At 44.7% G+C, this 20,682-nt stretch overlaps 1 protein-coding gene across 2 annotated transcripts; it reads right to left on the reverse strand.

Annotated features, from left to right (window-relative positions):
* Positions 1-6,909: 6,909 nt before the first annotated feature.
* LOC133370935 (apolipoprotein A-I-like) lies at positions 6,910-16,594 on the reverse strand. 2 transcript variants are annotated; one of them, XM_061597888.1, is made up of 3 exons: positions 16,452-16,568; positions 13,527-13,677; positions 6,910-7,637 (listed from the first exon to the last, which is right to left on the reverse strand). In XM_061597888.1, exons 1-3 carry the CDS (start codon positions 16,492-16,494, stop codon positions 7,079-7,081), a joined length of 753 nt encoding a protein of 250 aa, XP_061453872.1. In that variant the 5' UTR covers positions 16,495-16,568; the 3' UTR covers positions 6,910-7,078. The 2 variants fall into 2 exon arrangements, with proteins under 2 accessions (XP_061453872.1, XP_061453873.1); XM_061597889.1 differs by lacking the exon at positions 13,527-13,677 and having other exon boundaries at positions 16,452-16,594.
* Positions 16,595-20,682: the final 4,088 nt, after the last annotated feature.

The raw sequence follows: 20,682 nt of genomic DNA on the forward strand, positions 1-20,682 counted from the left end.
TTATCCTTGTTGTCTTTGTGACCTTCATGGGAATGGGAGGTCAGAGAGGCAAGGAAAAAATATGGACTTTAAACTGGGGTTGTAGGGGGAGATGTCTGAATTTCTGCTCCACATTATACCTAGGGATGGGCCAACCTATCCATTTAAATTTCCCATTTTTCCAATCTTGAAGTTAAATTCTCCACATTTCTTCATCAGTTTATGATTTATTTTTAAAAAAACGTCCTCATGAACATTCAGCGGCTTTTTGTATCCAGTTTTGCTTAATATATACATTTTTTAAAAGCAGTTTCCCTCAATATAATGCATTTTATATTTGCATATATATATATATTTATGTTCACTAATCTATACATTTTTATATTTATAAATCTAGTATATTTATTTTTGTACACATTGCTTGACTGAAGAACTGCACTGTAAAATTCAAAGTCATGCAGATGTTGAAGGATGGCTGTGTTCAGTTCACATATTGTTTTGGAAAGACACAGCCGTGCAGTGTAACATTACAGAAGTGCAGGCAATGGCTAAGGAGGGCTTATAAACATCCTGCATATCTGCCTTGGGTTTTTTGTGTGTGTGTATATACAAATTGCAAAGCTGTTGTGAAAAAGACGTGTTCTGTTCTTTTAATCTGGTGCCTAATTGGCACACATACACGCCTACACACTTCAGAAATGTAGAGTGGATGAGGTGGGCGTGTTCTGTTCTAGGCGGCATGGAAATGGTTCAAGGAATCTCAGGCTGTGTACACACTCCAAACATTTAAAGCACATGACTTCCCCTAAAGAATCCTGGGAACTGTAGTTTGTCAAGGTTGCCGGGAATTGTAGCTATGAGAGCTAAAGAATAGTTTCCATGATCCTTTGGGGGAAGCCATGTGTTTTAAATGTATGGTGTGTATGCAGGCCCAGTTGTGGATTCTCTCCACAGCAAAATGGAAGCAGGAGGGAGAGGGAGCAAAATTGCAGTTGGTGTCCAGGAATTCTTAACCCAGTCCCTCCCCTCCACTTTCTTCCTGCAAATCCTCCCTCAGCTGCCTTTAAGCCAGCTAGATCTAGTGGGGAACATAGACTTGAGAGGTTGCAAGGTGAAAACACACATACCACTCTCACAGTTGCTCGTGCACACACGCACACACACGCACACTACTCTGAAAAGCAGATAAGAGACATCCTGGGTTCCCAGCCTTGTAGATTGGTCCAGTGCTTTGAGTAGATGGCAGGGCTGCTCCTACAGGGATATGCAGCTGAATATCAAAACGGTCTCTGGTTTTTGTATGCCCACTAAGGATGGAGACAGGTGCACCTTCCAAGAGGGTTTTTAGCTGCAGGTAAGCTCTGCTTCCACGCTAAGGTGGCCACTTGTGCATCACCGAGGAAGAGGACAATAGTAGACATATATTTGCATAAAATTTCCATGTGCTAATTTATGTGTAGATAGGCAAATTAAGAGAATTCCTGTCATTCTAAAGAGAAATGTCCCTCTGCAGAGAGAAGACTGAGAGCTTTTTTCCTATGCAAACTAGGCTCAAAGTAGGTGCAAGGTCCCTACCCTACCCTACCTTGCATTGATAAGCTCCCAATCCAGGTCAGTCCAACCCTGCATTTGCATTTTTTTGTAAAAACAACAGAAGCTCCTGCGCTTAAAAGGCACAGCTACATAGCTAACCTAATGTGTAGTGCAATTTTGGCACGTAAACAAAGCTCTAGAAAGCATCATTAGGGACAGCTCCTGTATTACCTGATCCAGAGGAGGGAAGAGGCTGCAGACAACTTCCCCTGGCCCAAGTTGCTGAAGGTACCAATGGTGGCTAGTGGTTTCATGTCAGTGGGGCGGAGGAATCCACTGCCGATATCACTTTGACCTTTCAAGGAGCTGCGCTTGGACAACTCCTTGAAAGTTCGGACTAACACCTGGAGCGGATTCCACTGCCCAACCGACATGGAGCCACCAGCCCCCACTGGACGGTACATCATCCACTGTCACTCCCTTTCTTGACCATTCTTAAAAAAAAGGTTGGCCAAGGTTCCATCCTCCATTGCAAGTCACGAGAAGCATGTGTGATCCGGGGTAAACCACTACAAGGTGTCCATCCCACTTCTTACGAGTTTGGTGTATTCTTGGTTTACCTCCAGAAGTGCGGCAACGCGTGGCTGCAAGGTCTGGTCTCTGTGCCTAGTTCCCTTGGGCCGGGTCAGTGTAAGGCTCCAGGGACCTCTGGTATTCTTGCACCTGCTTCTGAAGCTTCTGGGCACGATGGATCAGCTCAGTTCCCAGCCCTTCCAGGTTCTGTTTCAGCTTCTCATCCAGCTTGGTGTTCAGTTCCTGCACCGTGGTGACTACAGTATTTCTCAGAGCCTCTGCCTTAGGTCTCACTTTCTCCAGGACTGGCTCGGTACAGGGCAAGGCTATGGGCTGCAGCGCCTGACAAAGCTTTGCTCAGGGCCAGCGCCAGGCATGACTGGGCCCATGGGCACCAGCCTGCCCCGGGTGTGCAGCTAGTGCGTGTTCCACCTACCTTGCTCCTGTCTTGTGCTGCTGCACGCGCAGGGCTGCCATCAACCAAGATGGCAGCGGAGGCTTCTCTAAGGGGCTGCACAAGACAGGAGAGAGGTAGGTGGAGTGAGCGAACAGCCGGCCTGGAAGCTCCCTCCCTGCGATCCATATCCAGGCTTTCCCTATTGACCCTCAAACAGTGATTTCCAGAATGGACTCTACTCCAGCAAACCCATGTCTGTCATTGTTTGAATCCGGGGCAGAAAGAAGGTTGATGGGCCATGTTTTGATCAGGAGATGAGCTGAAAGTCCTTCCTGAATTGGGGACACAATTTAAGGGCAGCAATAAATGGGGAGAACGTTATCCAAAATATATGCCCATCTGCAGTCCTGGCATCCCCAGCACCAGTCTCTTGCAGGAGTTGTTGGCAGAGAAGCGCCTCCCTGTTGTCATATTGTGTGCAAGACAGTTGGCCCAAAGCAATTCCTCCAGGGTGGCAACTTTACTTATTGATTTATTATTTAATTTATACCCCGCCCTTCCTCCCAGCAGGAGCCCAGGGCAGCATCTTACTAGACAGCCACTCTAGGAAATCTTTGGAGCTGTTCCTACACTGTAGGCAAGGCAGGGTGGCCATGTGTCCAACTAGGACAGTCCTCTATTTGAAGGCATCCTCTGTATGAAGGATTTTCTGGTCCAAACCCAGTTTAAAGACAACTCTCAGAAGGAAGACAGCCTCAGGAGCCTTGAAATTGCCCACCCATGGTTAGCATGTGGACAGTAGACTGAGGAGTCAGGCACACAGCTCACCTGGTCACAGTCTTCCCCACTGTGGTAAGACGTATAGATGATAGGTATTGATAACGCACAAGGTGGAGTGCAAGGCAGCTCCTAGCCTGATGTCGACCTTCCACTCACCTGTCAGGGCAGCCAAGGCCAGTGTGAGGATGACAAACTTCATGGTGGTTCAGCGAAGGGTCCTGAGCACCTGCTGGAATGAATTGAGGAGCTGTCTCTGAGCAGGGGGAACTCCGAGGAGGATAATTGATCCCATCCATCTAAATCCATCCTGCCTCTTGTGTCATTCATTAACGTAGCAGGGCACGGGGGAGGGGTCATGTCCCTCTTGGCATGGAAGAACTTCCCTTGCCATCTCCTGTGGTCATTGGCCCAGTGTCTAAAACTGCTTGCACAATACAGAGTAATTGGTGGAAACTGAACTCTCGTTTGCTAAGTAAAGCAAGAGTGTTGCAACATACACAAATACCCTGAGGCCTCAAGAAAGGCAACCTTCATAGATCCTTGCACGAATAGACGGTTTTGGGAACATCTCTCATGTTGGCAAGACTGGGACAGCTGCTGCAGGTTAAGAGGATGGTTGCTTGCTTGATCGGTCTGCTATCCAGCTTTTTGGGCAACTTTTTCAGGGGGGGCCCTCTCCCTTTTTGTGGTTGTTTTCCTTAAAACCAGACTTGGGCATGGCTGCCCTTCCATTAGAGGGCTTCTTTAAGCAGAGCATCTGAAAGACAAAAGGAATCTGCACCATGTTGTCTGTTGCAGGAAGTCCAGAGGGGAAGAAGCTAGTTGTTTATACGAGGCTCTCCACCAAACTTTGGCCTTGGGATAGAAAGGTATATAGATGCCTTTCTTTAACATTGCAGGGACAAATGGAAAAGAGGAATGCCTTTCCCAGGGCTGGTGTTAGGAGCTGGCATCACTGGGCACCTGCCAAGGCCCATAGCCCAGAAGGGGGTCCATTGCCAAGCTCTGCAGCTGCCTGGTCCTGCTGTTCCTCTGTCTTGCTGTCACTGCCTGTATTTTCTTGAACCTTCCAAGCAAGTGAGCGGATTGAGGAGCAAAGATATGGAGGAAGAGCGTCACTCTACTTGCTCTCTTGCCAGGCAGATTGGGCCCAAAGCAGGTGGCCAGATGAGCACTGGTGGTCACAGCAGCAAGGAGGAAGAGGACCAGTGTGAGGACAAGGAGCTTCATGATGGTTCAGCAGAGGGTCCTGAGCACTTGCTGGGATGAAGGCAGGAGCTGTCTCTGAACCTTGGGAGCCCTGAGGGAGATCATTGATCCCTTCCATCTCAATCCACCCTGCCTCTTGTGTCATTCATTAACTTGCAGACCACTGTCAGATGCCTCTTGGCATGGGGGAACTTTCTTTGCCATCTCCTGTGGTCATTGCCCCAGTTTCTAAAACCACTGGCACAGAACAGAGGAGGCAGCAATTGCTGGAAACTGAATTCCACATTCACAAATACTCTAAGGCCTCTAGGAAGGCAACAGTAATTAAGTCAGGAGTATTTATATGTTTAAAACTCTTTAGAGATTATGTTCAAGTAAGAGAGTGTTAATAGAATGTTAGTAGATGCAGAGGAGGTATGACTCAGGTGGGAGGGGATGTGTGATTGAGAATTTAGAGGGAAGCGTTGAAGAGCAAATCCATTGGGGTTTGACAGTTTGAGTTAGATAGGATTAGGGAACAAGAAGAGACCATCTAGTTAGAAGGGCTGTGATTCTGGGGGAAGATTTCATTGGGGTTAGTGAGGTGGGATAGGTAGGCAGGATAGAGACGATAACAACTTACTCATTTACTCTCACATTTAATATCCTGTATATAATAAAGTTTATTTGTTTGATTCTAAATCCCACCTGTCAAAGTCAAGAGTGCTACCATACTAAGGTCCTATTCTGTACCTATATCTATACCAATTTTACAGACAGATTACACCAGCGGTCATCTTTTGGGAAAAATGTGGTAGGGCTGAAGCTTGTAGTTCAGAGGGTATATCTGACCCAGGCTGAGGCGGACATCCTGGGGATTTCCTGATCCAGGCATTTGGGAATGAGGAGGTGGTAATCCCAGAGACACAGGAACGTCACAGCAGCCTTCATAGATCTCTGCTTATGCCCATGATCAGATTGGTTTGGGAGCTTCCCTCATGTCCTTGACTTGTTGTGGGAAGATTGGGACAGCCTCTGTGGATCATGGAGAAGGCTGCATGCTTGCTTGCCCTACTATCCAGCTGCTCACTGGCAATGGACAATGTCTTCAGGGACCCCCGCCCCTCTTTTAATGGTTCTTTACCTTTAAACAAGGCTTGGACAGGACAGCCCTTCAATAGAGGGTTCCTTCAAATAGAGAACTGTCCTCTGTAAAGTAAGGCACATGGCCACCCTATAAAGTTCACCATATTTTAAAAGATGGAGACCATTACATGGTGCCTCAGAGAAATGAACATTTTTTTAAAATCAGAAAAACTACCCAAAATGGAACCACTCTCTCAGCTGAGAGCTTTCTACGCTAGACTTCACCACCTGACACACCCCATATGTTTTGGACTACAATACCCATCAGCCGAAGGCAACAGCCATCTAAGGCTGATGGAAGATGTAGTCCAAGCTAGCAGGAGAGCATCAGGCTAATAAAGGCTGCTCTGGGCCCAGAGAAAGGTCTCTCAGACAAAGGGAAGCTTGTATAGGTGCTATACTAAGGAGATTTTAAAAAACCTCCTTAAGGTTCTATGCTCCTGTGATCCTCTTGGAGTTATTGGACTTCAGCTCCCATCAGCCCTAGCCAGCATGGACAGCAATATCTGGAGGGCCACAGATTCCTCACTCTTAAGTGGGAGTTATATCTGCATTGGACTGAGCTGAGTGTCATATCAGGCACTGGCACGCCTCTCTGTATCATGGAATAGATCACGAGCCTCGTTAAAACAGAGAGCTGCCCTGCTAGGGAAGACAAGGTAGGGAAGGATTATCAACCTGCTAACTGAAGCAGGTTGAACATCAAGCCCATGCTGATCCCACTAGCAGCATCTGGGTAGCTCCTTGCACGTGTAAATCTACAGCTCTGCAGCAACCTCCTTTTTCAGAGAAACAACTTGACTGGAAATTTGACTGGTTTCTCTGTCTCAGAACAAAAGCTTGGGGCTCTGTGTAGAGCAAAGAGAATCTATGTAGCAGGGGTGGCTGACCTTATTCAGGCTGAGGACAACGGTCAACCCATGGCCAACCCTCCAGGGCCTGCCTGTAAAAGTGGACATGGCTGAAGTACAAAAGTACACAATTTGAGGGTTTCAAGGGAATGACATAAAAATATTTGTGACAGAATCACATCAGGAATCTCACTGGAGTGGTCAGTTAAATATTTTCATATATATTTCATATATATATCAAAATGGAGGATATCTTGGGATTTCCAGTGAATGTAATCATCTGCAAAGAAAGGTGAGCAATGTGCTCTTGCATACTGCGGGAATCGAATTGTGTAGAACTACTCTACAGCCGTATCTAGTGCTATTCACTTTTGCTCGTGTGAACCTAGTCTTTAAGCAGCCAACAGCAGGAGGATAGTTCAGGGGAAATTGGCACCGCATAAAGCAGAGGCTGACCAGGCATTGTTAGGGGGACATATCCTTTATTACGTGATCCAGAGAAGATCACAGATTTACGTACATACACACCACCCAGCCAATTCTTGAAGGCACATATGCCAATAAGCCCTTTCACAGTGATTTCCATGTAGATGATGGCCAAGGTTACATCTTCCATTTCTTGTGAGAAAGATCATGGATTGGGGGGAAACAAAGGGGTTGCAGCCCACTTCTTAAATTCACCTTTATACTTTTGGGACATCTGCATGATGGGGGCAATGTAAGGCTGCAACAAGTGCTTGTGGACTGTCTCCACTCCTTTTCTGAACAGCTTCTGGGCCTCGTCAACATACGGCTTAAGGGATGTCTGGAAGTCTTCCAACTTCTTGATGTTTGGATGCAGCTGAATCCTCAGAGATTCCAGTTGCTGAAGCAGCTTCTCATCCAGCTTGGGGTCTGGCTTCTGGATTCTGGCAACGAGAGTGAGGCGCAGGGTCTCTGTATATGGACCCACTCTCTCTAGCACCGGGTCAACGTAAACTGCCAGTGCAGATTGCAGTTCTTTGTAGAAATCCTCTACAGTAGGCCTGCCATATCTCTGCAGATCATGTAGACCAGTGATAACCTTTTCCACAACCTTCCCTGGTACCCCGAAAACCAGTTCAGCTGTTTCTGTGACTTCAGTTGGTAATTTACGTTCCAGGTCAGAGAAGGGTCTGGCGACAGTGCTAAAGCCTTGCTCAGTCAGGTGTCTAATGAAACAAAGAACAAAGGGTTTGGAAGAGTTAGGCAGTTGGCAGACCTCTCTCATTGAGTGGGAAACTTTTGAACTTAAAAACTGGCTCTTCCATGTCACACTTTCACCGTGAATAGCTCAGCCTGTCCGACTTCCTTCTGAGAGGCAAAGAAAAGGTGAAGGAGCATGAAGCCAGGTTTGACAGCACCGGAACTGGCTTCCTTCCTACTCATTTCCGGAGAGCACTCACAGCACAACTAGGCCACATTTAGGGTTGCCAGGTCAGAATCATCCCAAACCCTGAGATTTCAGGGGCGGGCCCTAATGATGCCTGGGGATGGGCCCAAGTGATGTCATCAGGATGGGCTCTAGAAATGTCGTTAAGCATGATACATTAAGCATCAACCACAGTTGCTTGGAGCATACCACTCCAACAAAATAAAATCTCTGATCGGACGTTAAAATAGAAATCTTAGGTAAATGAGGGTGTTTCCAGGTCCAGCTGAAGTGATGGGATCATTTCTTCTCACCTGTTTATGGACCCTGGGTAGGGAACATTTAACCTAGCCTCCTTGCTTCTGGCAAGAAGGGTTAAGTGCCTCAAGGCCAGGCCAGTCACCAGCAGGCTATTGTATGAAGAAGGGAGCCTGGTGTTGTGCAGATGTTAAATGGGAGCACTCAGCAGTAAAGATGGATGCCCCTGAAGGCTGCAATTCTAAACATTCTTACTAAGGGACTAAACCCCATAGAACTCAACAGGATTTACTTCTGAGTAGATATAGTTCAAATTGTGCTGTTGGTAAGGCTTGACTAGGCATCTTCTGCAAAGATATCCATATTAAGCAGGGTTGGCAACCCCCTGCTGGAATGCCCTGCCTGCCTTTTAACATGGCCGTTCTAAACTTCGTTACAGACTTGACCCTTCACTGCAGAGAGAGTTTTGAGAAGTGAGTAAGAGTTAAGAAGATTCTCTACCCTTTCATGCCTACCCTGTGGACTGCTATAAACTCTATTTGGCAGCCAACCCAATTCCAATGTGTAATAATTGACAGAGAGAAAACACACATGGTTTGGTCTACCTTCACAGGCAGTAGCTTGGGAGCAACTGCAACTGAGGCCACACTTCCCCATGTGTGAATTCTGTTTTACCACTCTTAGGCAAAAAACAAACCATCATGCAAACAATAAGGTGCATCATCAGTGGGTTTATGGGGGCTGAGCTGAGAGCATGGAAACATAGCTTCTATGGATGTAAGGGAGTAAGGTCAGAGGTATATGAAATGTAAATAGAAAAAGAAAAGACAGTGATGATTTCCTAAATTCAATACCATACCAACCACAAGAAGATTCCTATGAGTAAGACAGAAAGCATCCTGCAACCAGTCAGGGTTCTTGACCAAAATCCAAACTAAAAAAACCTGGCAGGCAGTCAGCCAAAGTCACAGAAATCCCCAGGCAGCACAACCTAACCCAGGAGCTGCAATTAGTGTAGAATGCTGTGGCACGATTGCTGACATGAGCGAGGCCCTATTAGCACATAATACCTCTGCTCTGAAATCTGTACTGGTTGCTGATTTGCTACCAGGCCAAGTTCAAGGTGTGCTTTCCATGTTATGGTTGCCACATAGTTCTTGTTCTGCTCCTGTAAATAATCAATTCTTTAGTGTGGCAGCACCCTGCATATTAACATTAGGCAGGTGCCTTCATTATACTTTTTTTTGGCATCTGCTAAAAACAGTTTTTGTTTAGGCAAGTCTACCCAGGAATGTAGAAGCTATTATGCTTTTTATCTGTTTTTAACTCGTAGGTTTTATTATTTTGAATGTTTTTAAATACCTGCTTTTAACTGTTTTTGCCCACAATGTTATTGTTTTAATTCCTTCTGTAAACCGCTTTGAGGTGTTTTACAATGAAGTGGGATATAAATGTTGTAAGTAAAATACATAAATACATTTCAGAGTCACTGTGGCCCTTGGGTCTCCTTCCTCTTTTAGGAACAGAGGAATCTGCTTTATACCAACTCAGGCCATTTGGCACTATCTAGCTCAGTACTGATGACACGGACTAGCGTTGGCTCTCCAGGATTCCAGGCAATAGTCTTTTCCAGAGATTGGATTGTGGACCTTTGCATACAAAGCATGCGCCCTACCACTGAGGTATAGCCCTTCCCCTGTTTAAAGAAATATATTTGAAAATTGTTCTTTTCAATTCGCTAATGAATGCACAGCATACCTTGGGCAGATCCACACCACGCATTTAAAGCATTTTCAACATATGTTTGAAGGACATTAATCCCACCATAGAATCATGGGAACTGTACTTTGTTAAGGGTGGTGGGAACTATAACTGTGAAGGGGAAACTACACCTCCCAGGATTCTTTGGGGGACATAATTCACATTAAATGCGAGTTGAATGTGCTTTAAATGTATTATGTGGATCTGTATTGCTTCATAAGGTTTGCCTGCATATAAATCATTTTCATTAATTTTTAAAAATGGAAATCAGCTACAAACGTATGTGGTGACAACAGGCTACTCACCATCTCTCAGGTTCATCGGCCCCTTAGGGTGAAAACAACAGAGCGGGACCATGACCACCCCAAGGAAGAAGGGCACATTTAAAATGTAGAGGAAATAATAATGTACAACCATAGTGTGAAATCAGATACATATTGAGACATAGTATGAAGAAATATTTATATAACCATGAATGTCAAAGATGCTTATTATTTACACAACCTGTAAAGATATTTATAGTGTAATCCTATGCATGTTTACTCAGAAGCAAGTCCCAATGTATTCAATGGGGCTTACACAAACAGAGAAGCATGCACAGGACTGCATCCTCAAATGATAAGGAACTTCATTCACCCAACCCAAAATTCAGAATCATGCCACTTTAAACTGCTTTGCAACCATTTTATACTTGTCTTCTGGTTATTGGATTTTAAATGGATTTATTTCTTGTTGTGAACTGCCTTGGTTTCCAACCCTACCTCATAAGGTTGTTGGAAAGATTCCATATACACACACACTGGAGATGTAAAAATACACACACCCTATATAATAGTTTATTGTCAAAACCAGTTGGCCATTGCAGAACTTTTAAAAAAATAAACAGTATTAGTTTCCTACCAAATAAAAGCAGTGACACCTAAGTAAGCCCTCCCTAATTGCTTAAAAAAAAGAATTGGAGAGGGAAAGATTTACAACACAATCCTTTACTATGTTCACTGAAAACTCCCATTGGTTTACAGCACAGTCCTAACCATGTCTACTCAAAAGTAGGGGTTTACTCCCAGGGATGTCGGATTAGCATTGCAGCTTTACTCCCAGAAAAGTGAGTATAGGATTAAAGCTTCATACTGGGAAGGTTTTCAGAACAGGCTATGACTTAGACAAATAAATTGCCCTCTTCAACAGCCCTGGAAAATTTAAACTTGTCTGACTGCTTATAATTAGAAAAGAATAAGCATTGTAATGACATCATAAACTGCAGCATGTATACTTTTTCAAATTTCTGTTCAAAAATTATTTGAAAGATAAAATGTATAATATGCATTTCTGCAAGTAATTAAAAACTGCATCTACACTTTTATTATAATCATAATTGAAATTGTTTACTTTGTAATGCCTACCAAGATCCTGCTGTGATCTTCAGTACTAGATTTCTTGCTTTATTATTGTAAAGAGAAATGCAATCTTGCTGCTGCTGAAACATTCACTCACTCAACTTCTGATGTGTAGACAAGCAGGACTCTTCACAAACTACCCTTCCCAGGATGCTTTGGGGGGAAGCAATGACTATTTAAAGTGGATTAATAATGGAATAACTGTATGGTGTGAATGTGGCACTAATCTTCTTAAGGGAGGGGGAACGTAGAGGGGAAGTGAACACTAGAAGAGACATAAATGGCTTCCATTTCACTGTCAGCTTTATCCCAATCCAGAGGCCCAAAACTGCCAATCGCTGAGGCTTATGTTGTCCATTGCCTTCTATTCCTGAAGGGGACTCTGGAAAAACCTGACTACAGGCAGACCTGCCATGCTGACTTAGAGCTAACCTCTTTAGCCACCATTAGTCAGACCCAGGCCTGTAGCCTGGGGGGGGGATGGGGGCATTGCCACTATACCTGTGCTTTGCCCCCCTAGGATTTTTGGGGGGAAATTGTCTTCTTTTTAATTTCTGACTTGACAGACAATGACAGCCTCCATTCAAAGAATTGCAGCTTATTTTAAGAACAAGAGCAGTCTAAGAAGAGGACCCTGTGAAAAATTCAGTGATTAAGGCAGGGCGAGTGCACAGCAAAAGCCTCATCTGGAAGAGGCCCCGAAAGTCTGCTCATGCAAGACTTACCCTGACTGAGGGTGAATTTTCATGATCACAATCACACTATAATTATTTAAGTGATCCTGAAAAAATAGCCTGTATGACCCTTGAAGAGTTAAAAGTTAAACTTTTGCATTATGGGCTACAGTTAGATTCCACCCTTTGGACTTTTCTTTACTCTGTTTTTCATCTTCAGTTGTGTTCTCTATCTAGCCAGCAATAAAGAAGCATGTTTGTTTGCCTGCAGTAAGAAGTAAGAGTTTGTTTATTTTGCAGTTATTATAATGCGTAGAGAAGGATGGGGTGCTTATTGCTAAAGGGTAAAATAAAGAGATAACTTAAAGTGATCTTAAAAACGGATACCCTTCACTCTTTTAAAGCACTCACTATACTCATAATCATAATGGCTATTTTTTTCTTAATTACTTGACGGCAAAGGATGAAAACAGCCTTAGTGTACACTATAGTTAGCTAGTTGGCTGACTGGCCATCTAGGCCCAATTTCTGATTTTCCTAATATGTGCAGCTCAGCACAAAGCCTTTTCAGGGTTTCTGGACAGAAAAATTAACCCAGCAACAAGTAAAAAACATTCCACTTGCTTTCCACAATTAGTTTCCAAGTGCTAAGTTCGTCCTTTATATAGCAGGCAGTTAAAACATTTCCCCTTGATTGTCCAACAGGAAGCAAAATACAAAGGTGAGGGAGAAGACTAGAAGGAGGGACTCTCAAGGATGAGTTAACAAACACACCTTATATTATTTATTTTTTATCTGCTCTTCCCTGAACATGTAGTATGGAGTCGTTTGTCTTTCAGGTGGAATCTGAAACTGAGTAGGGATGGAAAGATCTGTCAATTTTGGTCTCTCAGCTTCTCATCTTTCTAATCTTAAATTCAGTTCTCCACATTTCTGCAGCAATTTCCATTCAAAAAATCCTTTTGAAAATTCTCCAGCATTTTACTGCGAATTTCTCCTAATCAACACATTTTTGTAGGCAGTTTTGACTACTGAATTGTTTTGGAGCGTATGACTTTGATTGACATAGCTCAAAATGCAAACTATGAAATTTCTCACCCATCCCTACTCATGAGTCAAAGTGGCTTGTGGAGCTTCTGTGCAGGAGAGAGGTGGTGCAGCAGAGCAGGCTATAGCTGGCATGTCTCTTTCACTTTATGCAAGATTTGTATTCAAACACCAAGAACGTTAAATCTCTGGTATGAGGACTCCACACTGGGCATCTGGCAACACTTAAATCCTCAGAAATTGAGATTATCTTTACAAATCACCTCTCCCTCCCTCCCTCCCTCCCTCCCTCTCTGCTTAGCCAAGGAAGTGTTCTATAGTGTAGAACTAAGTCTAATTTGCTTATAGTAACTCCTGACCTAGCTGGGAACTATAAGAACTCCAAACTGGGCATTTGCCAATCCTGGTTCTCTCACTTTTCCTCCAACAAGATTATTAGTTCATTTCTTCATATTCCCTGCCAATATATATTCTATATTTTTAAAAAATCCTCTCTCTTTCTGTGCTGGAGGAGAGCATTATAGTTCAGAAACATAAGTATGATTTGCTTACTGTAGCTCGCGGCCTAGCTCTGATCTCTTGAACAATGTCAGTTTATTTTCTGCTGTTCTGCTGATGTTCCTCGCAGATTCCTCCCACTCCTGGGTTAGTTTAGCCAGCTTGGAATCCGGCTCATTATCTCTGAGGACAAAAGCCTGAGACCCTGGAAGACAAATGAAATCTGCACCACATCGTCTGTTACAGGAGGTGTTGGGAGAAGCTTGTTTGTATTGCCAGGGGCTCTGAACCAAACCTTGGCCTTGTGAGTTCTGCTGGTTTCAATGAGTCTGCACTAGGGATGGAATTATCTGTCAGTTTCACTTTTCTCCATTTCTATGGGTTCCAGTCTCAAATTCAGTTCTCTACATTTCTGCAGCAATTTGCATTTGCTTTTTAAAAAAAAAAAAAAACTCTCATTTTAGTGCAAATCTCTTCTAATAAAATACATTTTTGCAGGCAGTTTTGTGCAAGCAATATTTCATCATATAATACGTTTGAGCATGTTATTTTCACTCATATATTCATTTTTATGCCCACTTTCCCCTTACATATGCATTTTTGTAAACATTGGTTGGTTGGTGGACTGCACTGAAAATTTGATTATGTGTGCATTTTTGAAGGATGCTGTGTTTTGGTTCTTACGTTGTTTCAGAAAGTTTGATAGATTCAGCTTGAAATGTGAACTGAATCAAATTTCTTGCCCACTCCTACTCTCCGCCTCTGTGTTGTGAATCCAGAAACACATGATGTCAGTCAAACTCTGCTCCTTTTTTACTTCAAAAACTGGGATTTTTGAGATTGGATGTGTTGTTCCTTTAAATCAGATTCACACTGGCTTGAAAACAGTTTGGTCATCACCACCCTGCTCCCGCCACTGGTGTGTACATGGAGTCAATACAGTCATAAATGAATTAAACAATAAAGATGTGTATAGCTGGCTGCAGATTAGTTTCAAACCACACCCAGACAAACGGTCTGATATGCACAGAGAAATATAGTTGCCTTTTTTAATGTTGCAGGGACAGCCACAAAAGGCTTTTGTCAGTGCTGGCACCTCCGCTTAATGAAAGGAGGTAGAAACAAAATAGTGCAGCTTTCTGATTCTGAATTTCTCGTACATGAAAAATGTGATCATTTTTATTTATTTTAGTTTTTAAACCTTAAAAAATGCTCTGCCAATGCAAATACAGTCTGTTGGGGTACTGAGGCTTCAGGTGGTCCAGTGTTGTTGTCAAAGAATTATTTTATACTTAGGGCCAAACTAGACATGATGTTGCTCTTTGCATGAATACAATTAATATGCACCTTCAAAAATATGTAACTAGTGGCACCCATTGGAGGCTTTCCTCCTGAAGCAAATAGCACCTGTGGGTGGTAGTGATGGTTTTAATCAGGGCCACGTTTACACCAGACATTTATTCGACTATTATTCCACTTTAAGCAGTCATGGCTTGCCCCAAAGAATCCTGGGAATTGTAGTTTGTGAAGAGTGCTGAGAGTTGTGAGGAGACCCCTATTCTCCTCACAGAGCTACAATTGTCACAGCTCTCTGGGAAGAGAAAATGACTGTTAAACCACTCTGATGAATTGTAGCTCTGTGAGAGGAAAAGGGTGTCTCCTAACGACTCTCAGCAACCTCCACAAACTACACTTCCCATGATTCTTTGGGGGAAGCCATGACCGTTTGAAGTGGAATAATAGCGGAATAAATGTATGGTGTGAATGTGGCCTAGGACTACAGTGGGTTAAGGTCTCCCTCTCCACTCTTTGCTCTCTCAGTGCTGGCTCAGACTTCCACACAGCCACTATTTACAATTTTTAAAACACCTCTATTAATTGCACTCACCCAATATAGTTTCACCATTAGAAACATCCTATAGCTCCCATTCTGTCCTGCAGCAGTGTTGCAATGTACTGAAAGGACTTTTGGGGCAGGCCCATGGCACAGATTTGCATAAAGTCTGCACATATTAGTTTATATATGTAGATGCCTCTGAGCAAATTAACAAGGCAGGTAATGCTGATCAAATTAAGAGGACAGAAGCCCAGCCAGTTGTTGGGCTGATTTGTTCTTCTGGAAGGAGTTCAGACTGCTGGGGTATTTACTGTTTTCACTTAACAAGAAACTCAACAATGCCAACACTAATTTTCCACAAATCATCCACCCTGGCTGGCCTGTCAGCACGTCATGAAAGAGACTAGCCCTACTCAGTCCTTGCCTATTGACCCTCAAACAGTGATTTCCAGAATGGACTCTGCTCCAGCAAACCCACATCTACGATTTTTGGAACCTGGAGTAGAAATAAGGTGGACAGGCCAGGGTTTGATCAGGAGATGATCTAAAGGCCTTCTCTGAATAGGGGGCACAATTTAGAGGCATCAAAAGTGGGGAACTTGTTATCCAAAACATATGCCTTCTTGCAATCTTGGTAAGCTCCAGTCTCTTGCAGTAGTTGTTGGCAGAGAAATGCCTCCATATTGTCGTATTGTGTGCAAGACAGTTGTCCCAAAGTGATTCCTCCAGGGTGGCATCTTTATTTATTGATTTATTATTTAATTTATACCCCGCCCTTCCTCCCAGAAGAAGCCCAGGGCGACATCTTACTAGACAACCACTCTAGGAAATCTTTGGAGCTGTTCCTACACTGTTGGCAAGGCAGGGTGGCCATATCTCTATTTGAAGGCATCCTCTATATGATGGATTTTCTGGTCCAAGCCCAGTTTAAAGACAACTCTCAGAAAGAAGACAGCCTCAGGGGCCTTGAAACCAGGGGCCCACCCATGGTTAGCACGTGGACAGTAGACTGAGGAGTCAGGCACACAGCTCGCCTGGTCACAGTCTTCCCTACTGTGGTAAGACGTATAGTTGATAGGTATTGATAATGCACAAGGTGGAGGGCAAGGCAGCTCCTAGCCTGATGTCGACCTTCCACTCACCTGTCAGGGCAGCCAAGGCCAGTGTGAGGATGACAAACTTCATGGTGGTTCAGCGAAGGGTCCTGAGCACCTGAAGTGAGGAGCTGTCTCTGAGCAGGGGGAGCCGCGAAGGGGATAATTGATCCCATCCATCTAAATCCACCCTACCTCTTGTGTCATTCATTAACGTAGCAGGGCACGGGGGATGGGTCATGTCCCTCTTGGCATGGAAGAACTCCCCTTGCCATCTCCTGTGGTCATTGGCCCAGCGTCTAAAACTACTTGCATAATACAGAGGAGGCAGTAATTGGTGGAAACTGAACTCTTGTTTGCTAAGTAAAGCAAGAGTGTTGCAACATACACAAATACCCTGAGGCCTCAAGGAAAGCAACCTTCATGGATCCCTGCACGAATAGACGGTTTTGGGGACATTTCTCATGTTCCTGAGCATTGGCAAAATTGGACAGCTTCTGTAGCAGGAAATGCAGGAGGGAAGAGGGTTGTTTTTCATACAAGGCTCTGAACCAACCTTAGCCTTGGGATAGAAAGGTATATAGATTCCTTTCTTTAAAGTTGCAGGGACAAATGTAAAAGAGGAATGCCTTTCTCAGGGCTGGTGTGGGGAGCTGGCATCATCAGGCATATGCCAAGGCCCATAGCCCAGAAGGGAGTCCATTGCAGAGCTTGGAAAAGTTCCTTTTTTGAACTACAACTCCCATCAGCCCAATCTAGTGGCCATGCTGTCTGGGGCTGATGGGAGTTGTACTTCAAAAAAGTAATTTTCCAAGCTCTGGTCCATTGCCAAGCTCTGCTGCTGCCTGGTCCTGCTGCTCCTCTGTCTTGCTGTCTCGGCAATTTCAAAGCCTGCAAGCTGCTACCTGCGCTGGCTGCTCAGCTTGAGCAAAGCGGCTTCTGTCTTGTGGTTGCCTCCCTCCCTCTGCCCATCTGCCAGCTGGATGAGCTTTCTCCCAGGGCTCCTGTATTGACTGCAAGTCAGGAAGAGCCTCTTCCTCTCTCCCCCCCCCCGCACTTCTTGTAGCTGCAGGGACCCATCTGAGACCTGCCTCCCCAAAAACTAATGGGACGACTATTCCCCGCAACCTGGGGCCAAAACACAACTGAAGATAAGACCCTTAGGTGCAAAATATGAATTAAATGGTGGTCTTTAAGTGTTCTTTCTTGTGAAAGAGAAGGATAGGGAGAGAACAAGAACAGGTGGAGGTCACCCGTTTCTCCTAGCTTAGTGGTATAATAATAATAATAAATTTTATTTTTCAGTCGCCTATCTGTCCGGGTTAGGGACACTCTAGGCGACGTATAACAAAATAAAAGCAGTGTATATATATATCAACAACAATCAAATATAAGCTAAAAGCCATCCTTCAGTTCATATAACATAGAATTAACCTATCTCAATCTTGTATGCCTGCCTGAATAGCCAGGTCTTTAAGGCTCGGCGAAAGCTTGACAAGGAGGGAGCATGTCGGAGATCAAAAGGGAGGGAGTTCCAGAGGGTGGGGGCCACAATTGAAAATGCCCTCTCTCTGGTCCGTACCAGTCTCGCTGTTTTAACTGGTGGGACCGAGAGAAGGTCTTGTGAGGCTGATCTCGTCAGGCGGCATAATCGGTGATTCTGGAGGCGTTCCTTCAGATATACTGGGCCGAAACCGGGGTTTTAAAGGTCAACACCAACACCTTGAATTGGGCCCGGTAGACAACTGGTAGCCAGTGAAGATCTAATAACACTGGGGTGATATGATCCCAGCGACGGCTATGCTTAATCAAGCGTGCCGCCGCATTCTGTACCAGCTGCAATTTCTGGACCGTTTTCAAGGGTAACCCCACGTAGAGCACATTGCAGTAGTCTAAGCAAGAGGAGACCAGGGCATGTATCACTCGTGGGAGCAGATGAACAGGAATGTAGGGTCGCAGTCTCTGTATCAGATGTAATTGATACCAAGCTGCCCGGCTCACTGCTGTAATCTGAGCCTCCATGGACAGCTGGGAGTCAAGAATGACCCCAAGACTGCGGACCTGGTCCTTCAGGGGTAAACTCACCCCATTAAGCACCAGGTCAGTAATTCCTAACCTTCTTTTGTCTCCCACGAGCAACACCTCAGTCTTATCGGGGTTCAGCTTCAGCCTGTTCTCTCCCATCCATCCACTTACGGATTCCAGGCACTTGGACATGGTGTTCACAGCCAACTCCGGTAAGGACTTAAGTGAGAGATAGAGCTGAGTGTCATCTGCATACTGACGACACTGCAGCCCAAAACTCCTGATGATGGCCCCCAGCGGTTTTACATAGATATTGAATAGCATGGGGGAGAGGATAGAACCCTGTGGCACTCCACAATGAAGAGGCCAAGGGTCTGAAACCTCATCTCCCAATGCCACCCGTTGCTGCCTATCCGAGAGATAGGAACGGAACCACTGCAAAACAGTGCCTCCTATTCCTAATCCCTCTAGGTGATTTAAAAGGATACCGTGGTCAACGGTATCGAAAGCCGCTGAGAGATCCAGGAGGACAAGGAAGGTGTATTCACCCCTATCCAATGCCCTCCTCATATCATCTACCAGAGCGACCAAGGCTGTTTCCGTTCCATGACCAGTCCTGAAACCCGATTGGAATGGATCTAAGTAATCCATTTCCTCCAAGTGTGTAACTGCGCAGCCACCACCCTCTCAATCACCTTGCCCAAGAATGGTAAATCAGAGACTGGGCGAAAGTTGTTTAGCTCTTGGGGATCCAAGGACGTTTTTTTTAGGATGGGCTTTATTACCGCTTCCTTGAGGGCTGATGGCACTGCACCCTCTTGCAAGGATGCATTCACCACCGCCTTGATCCCTTCGCTCAGGTAGAGACTCTCCTTTGCATGCAGAAGGTTCCTGGTTCAATCTCTGGCATCTCCAGGTAGGGCTGAGAGGGACTCCCTGCCTGAAATCCTGGAGAGCCGCTGCCAGTCAGTGTAGTCAATACTGAGCTAGATGGACCAAAGGCCTGACTCAGTATAAGGCAGCCTCCTGTGTTCATAGCTCACCTGATCGTGGCCTTCCCCACTATAGTAAGATGTAGTTCTGTTTAACTTATAGAGAGCCAGAGTGGTGTAGTGGTTAGAGTGCTGGACTATGACCTGGGAGACCAGGGTTTGAATCCCCACACAGCCACGAAGCTCACTGGGTGACCTTGGGCCAGCCGTTGCCTCTCAAGCTCAGAGGAAGGCAATGGTAAAACCCCCTCTGAATACCACTTACCATAAAAACCCTATTTGTAGGGTTGCCATAAGTCGGGATCAACTTGAAGGCAGTCCATTTCCATTTTAACTTATAGATGTAAATTTAGAAATAACACCTATAATTATCAATTAGCACATCCACATTGTATGTGCACCTGGGTCCTCTTTTGTCCTCTTTTTTTTGGCAAGGCATAAGTGACCACCCTTGGGCAGAGAAGCTGAGGGAGAGCAACTCATAAGTACTTCAGCTTTCCCTGGTCAGACTAAAGACCCATTTTGCCCTGTTTCCAACAGAGACTGGCCAGACGCCTCTGGGAAGCCCACAAGCAAATCAGGAAGGCAAGAGAAGCCCTCTTCCCCCCCCGCCTGTTCTTTGCTGACTAGCAAATGTTTCTGCTGCTGACCATGGAAGTCCAATTTAGTGAATACAGTACTTATTTTTTAAAAAAATATGCTTCACACGGTGGAATGCAAAACATCTTCTAGTCTGATGTTGCTAGGACAGCCAAGGCCAGTGTGAGGATGAGGAACTTTATGGGGGTTCAGTGTAGGGTCCTGAGAATCAGCTGAGATGAAGGCAGGGGCTGTCTCTGAGCAAGGGAGAATCCCTTCCGTCACATCCACCCCTGCCTCTTGTGTCACTCACTAACGTTGCAAGGCACTGGGGGTCAGGTGCCCAGTGGCGGACTGGCCAGGGTGTCAGCTTGCCCGATGGCAAGTGGGCCCTGTGGGCCCCTGATGAAGTGGGGCCCCCTTAAACATTAGACAATATGTTAAAAATGTTAATGACCTTTTAGTAGCTTGAAAATATAATAGAAGTTCCAAAATTATTACTGTATGCAACTAAAATTTACATTGTATTACTATTTTAATAAAAAAATTTAATAAAATCATTTTTCGAGGATACTTTATATTTAAGAATATAATAAATAACTCTGAAAAAATAATTCTGATTCGAGTTATGTGAGGCCGACGCATACGTTATATAGGCTCGGATCTTTACTATTGCGACTGCG

Source organism: Rhineura floridana, chromosome 15 (assembly GCF_030035675.1).
Source record: "Rhineura floridana isolate rRhiFlo1 chromosome 15, rRhiFlo1.hap2, whole genome shotgun sequence".
Lineage (NCBI taxonomy): Eukaryota > Metazoa > Chordata > Lepidosauria > Squamata > Rhineuridae > Rhineura > Rhineura floridana.